This window comes from Gekko japonicus, unplaced genomic scaffold (assembly GCF_001447785.1).
Source record: "Gekko japonicus isolate JY-2015 unplaced genomic scaffold, Gekko_japonicus_V1.1 scaffold1313, whole genome shotgun sequence".
Lineage (NCBI taxonomy): Eukaryota > Metazoa > Chordata > Lepidosauria > Squamata > Gekkonidae > Gekko > Gekko japonicus.
In genome coordinates, this window is record NW_015176011.1 from 243,434 (window position 1) to 253,011 (window position 9,578).

The window sequence follows — 9,578 nt, forward strand, 5'->3', positions numbered from 1 at the left end:
ATTTTCCCTTCCCCCCCCCCCCCCCCATTTTCAGGTGGTAGAAAACCTGGAAGCTAAGCTGGGAGTTGAAGTTCAACACGTGGCTATCAGCAAGATGAAGTATTCGCTTCAGATCTGGTCGGTCATGATGTCTGCCAAGTCCAGCGACATGCAGGTGAAAAAGACGCATACCTCTTGCAGTGGAAAGTCACTGCCCCTGTGCTGTTGGTGACAAGAAATGCTTGAGTCAGTGGTTTACTCGCACTTCCAGAGAGCCTTTCCCAAATCAGCTTACTAGGGTGCAGCCAGTTCACCCAGAGCACTGGTCAAGTCTGCGGAACCTCACTGTCATCCCACAGTGCACCGAGAGTGCACCATAGACACTCCCTGCACATTGCTGGAGAAGATCAGTTGTGACGGGCAACCTGTCTTTCAAGGATACTTGTCCGCCGTTACCGGTCTGGTTCAGTTGTACAACACAGGCTTTCCATAGGGAAGATCCCAGGTTCAGTTTCTGGCACTGAAAACCAAAGGATCTTGGGTGCCAAGTGTAGGAAAGACCTTTCTCTACCTGAGCCACTGCCAGTCAGTAGACTCAGCTACAGTCTGACTTGGTAGAACGCAGTTTCTTATGTTCATGTTAAACTCTGGGCTGTTCCACATAGAAGTTTTCCTCTGCTAGGGCTTTCTTACTGCGGTGCTGTTTTCAGGATCATCCACACGATGTCACCCTCTTTTTGACCTGTTTCTGTGTTTTTTCACCACTTTGCTGCTATCTTTCCCACGCCTGGTTCAAGACAAAATGACTTCACGTGTCATGTGAACAGGAAGGCGCCCATTTTTTTTTCAGGTCATGCCCATCGGCACCATTTTCCGTAACTAAGTCCCTGTGGCAGCCATTTTCCCCACCTTTTCCTGGAGTGTTTTCCAGAGGGTAATAGTTATCTCTTGAGTGTAATAACATTTTTAGTTTATTTATTGTTACAGTCATTTGACCAAACATATAATCAGTTTTACAATTTACATTATAAACAACATTTATAGGATAAAACATGATCTAATAAAACTTAAGCCTGGTTACAATACAATTTCTGTAGCCTAAGTATCAACACACAGTATTTGGCTACTTGGCACCTAATTTTAGGGTTCGCATTGCATAAAAGAGAATCAAGCTTAGCTTTTTCAGTAAAACCGAGAATCTTATCCAATAATGGAGTAATGATCTCCTCACGAGCCATCCTATAATATGGGTGGCTAAAAAACATATGCTCTGTGGACTTGATCTCTTTTAACGAACATGTGCACAGCCTTCAGAATAGGGGATCTTCTTATAATGTAATAATGTTATAGTGACCTACTGCAACAATCTAGTCATTCCCAGCTTTTTTTAAAAAATGCCTCTAGCCTTTCTGGTTGCAGAGTTATATCGGGAAAGGTCCTGGCTGCAGTTTATAGCTCTGCAACCAAAAGGTCTAGCAAGTTAGTTTTTTGAAAAAATGAAAGCTAACAAAAGTTCTCTGGTGGCAGGGTAAGTAATTCCAGCCACAGAGGACGGAAGCAAGGAAGGTGCAGGGGAAACTTTCCTTGGGATGCTCTGTTGCCATCTGCATTAGCAGCAGCAATATGAGCTGCACAGAGACTCAGCTCCATGGGGAAGCAACCCTGGTAAGATTCCAAGGGGATCCCAAGGTTACCTGCAACACAGTTTGTGACCCAAAGGCTTAGGTTTTTCATTGGCTGCTCCTGCAGCTCATCCTTCACCATGGAAGGTTCATCACTGTGCTCAGTAAAGTGAGAGAGGCTGCCGTCTGTCTCTACCAAATCACCTTACAGAAAATACTAGTGATGGGGACACAAGGAGGAAGTGTTTCCCGGATTCTGTCTCCCTCTCACTTCTTAATGCATGTTACTTGCAGAAAAATCAGAACTTCACTGACCTGCTTGGAGATCACGGGAAGCCAGTGTGGCCAGTGTGGGAGCTCTTGAAATGGACAGTGGGGATGTCTTCACACACTTTTCCAGCCATTGGTAATGTTGCATTTCATCAAGAGGCCATTTGATGGTTGTGTTTTTCCATTGCTTTCAACTGTCATCCATGATACAAATGTTCATTTTGTCCTTGGTAGCTATTGATGTAACTTTGGATTAGTAGTACGTGTGTGTGTTAAGTGTTATCAGATCGCTTCTGACGTATGGTGACCCTATGAATTAATGACCTTCAAAAGTCCAATTATTGACAGCCTTGCTGAGGTCTTGCAAAATGAGGGCCTTTGTGGCGTCCTTGTTTGTCAATCCATCTCATGTCCAGTCTTCCTCTTTCGCTGCTGCCTTCAACGTTTCCTAGCATTATTGTCTTTTCCAGTGAGTCTTGTCTTCTCATAATGCAACCAAAGTATGATAGCCTCAGTTTAGTCATTTTAGCTTCTAGGGAGATTTCATTGAGAACCTACTTATTCGTTATATCCTGTAGTAATACTCATGACCCAAAGGTGGCACCATAGCCATGGAGGTAGGACTGTTATACTGACAGTCTAGGCTCTCCATGGTAGGGAATTTGTGTCTGGCTTCCGGTGTTACAACATGCTCCAGTGAAGCCGAGATTGGGCACAAACTCAACTTGCTGCTCCACTCATCTCCCCGCCCCCGGGCTTCTGTGGACCATGATTAAGGATTCCTACTTTGGATTGTTGTATTTATTTAGAGATTTATACCCTGCTTTTCTCCCCAGTGAGGGAGAACCCTAAAGATGATCACAGCACCCTTCTCCCGTCCTGCGTTTTATTCTCATAACCAGCACCCTGTGCAGTAGGCTGGGCTGAGAGGAAGTCGCCTAGCCCAGAGTCGCTCTGAGATCTTCTGATGCAGAGAGGGGATTTGAACCTGGGGCTCCCAGACCCACATTCAGCCATGACACCGCACAGGAGACCTGTGCTTAGAGATGAATGCAGCAGCCCCATGAGCAAAGCAGCTCAGGAGCCAAGAGTATTCTGACACACACACACACCATTCACAGATGAACATTAGAACATAAGAGACGCCAATGTTGGATCAGGCCAAAGGCCCATCCAGTCCAACACTCTGTATCACACAGTGGCCAGAAATACCAGGGCCATCAGGAGGTCCACCAGTGGGGCCAGGACATTAGAAGCCCTCCCACTGTTGACCCCCCCCCCAAGCACCAAGATGACAGAGCATCACTTGCCCCAGAGCCCCTATCTATACCTTGTGGCTAATAGCCACTGATGGACCTCTGCTCCATATGCTTATCTAATTCCCTTTTGAAGCCGTCCATGCTTGTAGCTGCCACCACTTCCCGTGGCAGTGAATTCCAAGTGTTAATCACTCTTTGGGTGAAGAAGTACTTCCTTTTATCCGTCCTAACCCGACCGCTCAGCAATTTCATGGAGTGCCCACGAGTTGGTTCAGATCCAGTGTTTCTGTCCCTTCTATTGACAGTGAATACACAAAGCTGCCTTATACCGAATCAGATCTTTGGTCCATCAAAGTCGGTGTTGCCCGCTCAGACTGGCAGTGGCTCTCCAGGGTCCTTCCCATAACTCAGTGCCAGGTCCTTTAACGGAGATGCCAGGGATTGACCCTGGGACCACCCGCTGGATGCTCTGCCACTGAGCCACGGCCCTTCCCCAGCAGCGGAACTTTCCTGAAGCTCCTTGAATCCTCCAGGCCATTACATTCAAACTTCCGTACAGGGATAGACTTTGTAACTGTAATCTTGGGGAACCTAACTCTATTACCCATATCCTTCTCCGCTGTCCCAAATACTCCGTTATGCGCAATATCTTGATTCGCCCTTTTCTCCCTTCGCAGAGAGATTTTCTGGACAAGGATTTAAAGGGGTTTTTTTAGCAGGCAAGAGCCCAGCAATAACACTATCTGTCGCTGAATTTTTGACCTACGTATGGAAGTCAAGAGTAATACTCTGTAATTCTTGTAAATCATGTTAGGATTGTCTTGTATTTTGGAATATCGGGAATATTGGTTGATGTTGTTCTTGTACTACCCTTTAAACTTTTCCTTGCCAATAAAGGTTTCTGTTCTGTTGTACATTCAAACTTTTGGACATGCATTCTTGGATCCAGTAGAACCACAGTATGTCTTGTCTTGAACGGTTTGTACTTTCATCCCCGTCTTAACCGGCCTGTGTCTTTGAATTCCTTCTCCTTAGCGCTAGGGATAAGTGAGAAGTTTGTGCACTACAGCCCCAAAGTGAACTCTAAGCTGGAGAGCATGGGGCACAGCCTGCGGACAGAGCTCGTGAATCTGCTCCAGGACGATGGCGTTTTCCTGTACCCTTCGCACCCCGTGGTCGCTCCCAAGCACCATGCGCCTCTGGGAATGCCCTTCAATTTTGCCTACACAGGTAAGGAATTCCTCTTTTTGGTGCAGAATCAGCAGTGCCTTCAAAAGGCCTCTGACCCTTTGGACCCCGTCCTTGGCCTCCTTAAACCAAAGCACCTTAAATGTATTCATTTGAATTAAACTACCTCTAGGTATTATAAAAAGGTAAAGGTAAAGGGTTCCCTTGCTCGAAAGCCAGTCGAGTCCAACTCTAGGGTTGCGGTGCTTATCTCCGTGTCAAAAGCCGAAGAGCCAGCGCTGTCCAAAGACGTTTCCGTGGTCATGTGGCCGGCATGACTAAACACCAAGGCGCACGGAACGCTGTTACCTTCCCCCTGAAGTGGTACCTATTTATCTACTTGCAATGTCTTGCTTTCGAACTGCTAGGTTGGCAGGAGCTGGAACTAGAGACGGGAGCTCACTCCGTCATGCGGCACCCGGGTCTCGAACTGCTGAACTACTGACCTTCCACAGCGTCCTAACCACACACGACCTGTAATCGATCTATCCCCAGTAAGAAAAGACTCACGTCCAAGCCTGATCCCAACAACTAGGAATTCAGTTGTGGATAATAAGAAACGGCTTGTTGTGACCCTAACAGACACCAACCTGCTGCAGTCCTTTTGTGTCTTGCCCAAAGTGGAACGGATTGATATCACTGACGGCCTAGAGAATCTTAAAAGAAAATTTGAAGCTGAGTACTAAGAATCAGGCAAGCCATGGTCAGGGAAGGTCAGTTCACCCTGTTCCTGCAGAAAAGAATTCTAACAATGAATTGTTAGAACTGGAAATCCGGTCCCAAACTAATCCTATAAGGGAGGCTACTGCCCAGCAAAAAAAAAAAAACTCCTCCTGTGAAACTTCCCCCATATAGAGAGTTTTCTACATATGAACATGCCCCCCTGGTCCCAAACTAATCCTATGAGGGAGGCTACTGCCCAGCAAAAAAACTCCTCCTCCTGTGAAACTTCCCCCATATGGAGAGTTTTCTACATATGAACATGCCCCCCTTACGTTCCCCCGGAACCTACAGTTATAATCCCTTCTCTTAACCCCAGTGTTGGCCAAATTACTCAGTCCTTGGCTTGACCGTCTCCTTCCGTGAGAATGTGAAGCTGGAATGTGAATGTGGCAGGTTGGTCCTCTGTGAGGACACCAGGACATTTTTATCTGCTCTTGATATTGTCTTTATCCAGGAGACCCGGAGGGTGGAGGAAATCATTTTAATGTGTATTGAGATGTTCCTGGGGTCTTTTCTGGGGGGGGGCAGCTGATGCTTATGTGATTCTGGCAGCCCCCTGCGTACAGCAGGATGAGGTCAATCCCATCACTGTTCTCCTCCTCTCCCCAAGCCTTGCAGATTTGCCATGCCTCCTTTCATCTCTATGTGCAATAGAGCTCAGTCACACAATACTTGTATCTCAAGCCAGCATGATGCATCTTTGCCCTGGGGCCTTAATGGTCCTGTGACCCTAGTCTGTGGCTCTGGGGTTTTGCTTATCCCCCAGAATTCTGTGAATACTTGGGTAGTTAGAGCAAGCACAGTGTTGTGGTTGGAGTCTCGGTCCAGGACTTGGGAGCAAGTGTAGTGTAGTGGTTAGAGAGTCAAGACGGGATTTGGGAGACCCGGGTTTGAGCCCCCTCTCTGCCACAGAATCTTGCTGTGGGTGACCCTGGGCCAGTCTGACCGCCTCAGCCTAATCTCCCTCATCAGGTTGTTTCAAGGATGACATGGAGGAGAGGGAAATGTTGTAGGTTTCTTTGAGTCCCCATTGGGAAAGTAGAAGAAGACGAGATTGGATCACTACCCGAAGGAGTCTCAGAGCGGTTTATTTATTTATTTATAGATTCAATTTATACCCCGCCCTCCCCGGGTTGCGGATTACAACTGCTCTGTCAGTTCAGCGTCATCTCTTCCGGAGAACGCTGATGTTCCTTATTCCAGGGCCAGGCTATGATGGAACAATAATGATGGTAGTGGCGGCTCCTACTCATACACCTGGCGGAAGAGCTCCGTCTTACAGGCCCTGCGGAACTGTGCAAGGTCCCGCAGGTCCCGGATCTCCTCCGGGAGCTCGTTCCACCGGGTAGGAGCCGCCACCGAGAAAGCCCTGGCCCTGGTAGCGGCCAGCCTGGCCTCTTTGGGGCCTGGCATCGCCAGGAGGTATTACGTCTCTGACCGTAGTGCTCGCGGGGGAACATATGAGGAAAGGCGGTGCCTTAGGTATGCTGGTCCCCGACCATTACAATCTCCTTTCCCTTCCCCTCCCCACAACAGACACCCTGTGAGCAATGCTCCCTCTAAGCTGTGGAGTCTTGTGAGCAAAAATTCTATTTTGTGAGCTACTGGCATTAAAGTTTTGAGTGAGCGATTTGGCTACTGCATAAATTAATTTGCTCTGGAGCCATCCTTAATGAGCTAAGACAAAAATGTGTGAGCTGGAGGCTAAAAAACTGTGCGCTAGCTCACACTAACTCTGCTTAGAGGGAACACTGCCTGTGAGATAGGTGGGGCTGAGAGAGCTCTTTCAAGAACTGCTCTTTCCAGAACAGTTCTGAAAGAACTTGTAACTGACCCAAGATCACACCAGCAGCCGCATGCAGAGAAGTGGGGAATCAAACTCGGTTCTGCCAGATTAGAGTCCGTGTTCCTAACCAAAAGGCAGGGTATAAATGAAGGAAATGAATATCCTTCTACTTGCTTATCTGTAGTGCACTTACCTTCTAAAATCACATCCTAACAAGTTCCAAAATGTCAAAGATTGTTTCCCAGGCAACAGTGGAGTAAAACATGATGGATTGTTCTGTGTATTAGAGATGTGCCTTGAGTCTGCTTCTTTCAATTCTCTCTCTCTCTCTCTCTCTTTCAGCCATCTTCAACATACTTGGCTTACCGGTAACCCAGTGCCCCCTGGGCTTGAGCAAAGAAGGCCTTCCCCTGGGCATCCAGGTGGTGGCCGGCCCTCACAATGACCACTTGACCCTGGCCATGGCACGGTACTTGGAGAAGGAGTTTGGAGGCTGGGTTTGTCCTGGCAGATGCTAATGCCGCTTGCATGGGGACCCAGAGACAGCAGGAACTTGAAGGCCACCCCATCTGCGACAAATCTAGCAACCGGCCACGGTGTCTGAAATAGAAGGGGTCTTAGATGGGAGGAACCAGCCCATCATTTTAGCGCTCCCTCTGATACGGTGGAGGGCAAGCTGTACATTTAGTTTTTCTCCCTTTCCCCGTTGTGACTGATGCAAAACAATTAGGGGAAGGGATAAGCAGTGGTGATGAAGGAGCTTCCCTGGTAGCCTCCATTCTTCACAGGCGCAGCTTGGCTTGAATGTTTCCAGTCCCCCAGCCCTGGCTGTCTGCTTGACTACAGGACTTTGTAAAGTTCAGGTCTGCGGTGGACAAATATGCAGGGCAGCTGTTAACTCTCGCAAGGCATACGTTGATAAATTAGGTAAATCTCCTGGTGGGACATGATACACGGCGTCCATTCTCTTCTGCTGTAGAGGAGCAGAATCTTAAATCTGCTGGGGTCCAAGACGTACTTTGTATTGGTACGGGGGTTTCTTTTTCCTCTTGCTGCTGATTGGTCATGGGTCCTCACGACATCATTCCGTTCTCCTGATTGGGTGAACCAAAAGACAACATCTACCATTTCTGTTGGGCCAAACCTATGCCATTGCACTGGAATTAAAGAGAAGCTAATATATTCCGGAACTACTAACGTCTCTAGTGTTGTCTTCATTCCTAACAGCAGGTGCCTGTGACCGGATTCTAGAGCTGCTAGTCCTCATTAAGTTAGGGATCCAGATGTGCTTATTTTGATCTGAGACCGCAAGGGTAACAATGTACATAGGGAACCAGACAGGTGATAACTGTTTTTCAAGAATAAGACACTCAGGAAAGTCCGAAGAGAAATTCATGGGAGTCACTTATGTATCCCTATCTTCAGCGTGGTGTATAGGGAAAAGCTAATAAAGTATTTTTAAACAATACTAATAAAAACCTGTGTCATTTATTTCGGAACAGTAACTGTGTTAATTTGCTGTGGCCGGAATGACAGTCATGTAGCACATTGGAGCAGTGGCACAGAGGATTTATCCTCTGGTTAACATCTGAACTGAACAGAGTTGCTGTCAGTTCTAGCCCGCGCTGGTGTGAGCTACCAGCCTTGTCCCCAGCGAGTAGATAAAATGGGTACCATTCCTTAGAGAGGGTGGGCACACTAAACCCTCGTAGGGGAGGTGTTAGCTGGCGAATGGAATGTCCAGCTCGTAAACCTGGAAAAAAGACCTCTTTGGCATTAAGAAGCCTGTGATGGGCCAATCCGGCCAGGTGGTGGCAGTGCGGCGCTACGACTTATTATTATTAAGGATTCAGTCCAGTGGGCAGATCTATATCCAAAGTTTCAAGCAGGAGAAAGGGGTGCATGTGTGGATGATTATATGGAGGGTCCAGAAGGCCTCATTTCCCCAGGACATGGGTGTGGATAGCATAAGTGCATCCAGCAAATTGGCACGTGTGTGTTTCATTTTCATAATTCTAATTTTCATGGAAAGTGGTAAGCAGCAGTTGAGCATTGAATGAATTTTTATGTCGAGCACTGCGTGAGCATTTGTCTATGGCTCTGTTTGCTGCTTCTCTGTGGTTGATACAACTAACAGCTCAAGAAACTCAGTACGATATAAATTCCAATATTGGAAATCACAGAAAACGCATTCTAAAACTTCCATGAACTGAAACAATGAAACAAGATGTAGCAACACCTGCAGCTGAGAGAATACTTTTCATGAGTTTAGTAAAAAGGAAAAGGCAAAGAAGAATGTTAAAGAAACTAGCCTATGGCAAATAACGCTAATTCTGGCATAGCTACCTTGACTTGATGGAGTAGTTTTGCGTCATTAAAACAAGCACTTTACATTATTTGTAAAAAACCCAACAGATCTCTTCTTGTAATGCAAATAATGCTAATTCTGGCATAGTTCACTTGACTTGATGGAGTTTTGCGTCATTAAAACAAGCACTTTATATTATTTGTAAAAAAAACCCAACAGATCTCTTCTTGTAATACTTCCCTGTGGCATAGAGAACATCCCTCCATAGCCATTTATTTATTTATTTATTTATTTTGCAATTTCTATCCCGCCCTACCCAGTGGCTCAGGGCGGCTAACAACAATGTTTAAAATAGTAAAACAATAAAACAATTTTACATATGCAATAAAACTGGTGCTTCAAAT

General features: G+C 46.6%; 1 protein-coding gene across 1 annotated transcript in view; it reads left to right on the forward strand.

Moving 5' to 3' along the window:
- The window catches only part of FAAH2 (fatty acid amide hydrolase 2), a 47,456-nt gene extending 39,170 nt beyond the window's left edge, over positions 1-8,286 (forward strand). Inside the window, exons 8-11 of the mRNA XM_015426532.1 lie at positions 35-154; positions 1,896-2,007; positions 4,166-4,360; positions 7,209-8,286. Of these exons, the coding sequence (XP_015282018.1) occupies positions 35-154; positions 1,896-2,007; positions 4,166-4,360; positions 7,209-7,384 (603 nt within the window). The 3' untranslated portion in view covers positions 7,385-8,286. The remainder of the gene's footprint in view (positions 1-34; positions 155-1,895; positions 2,008-4,165; positions 4,361-7,208) is intronic.
- The last annotated feature ends 1,292 nt before the right edge of the window (positions 8,287-9,578 follow it).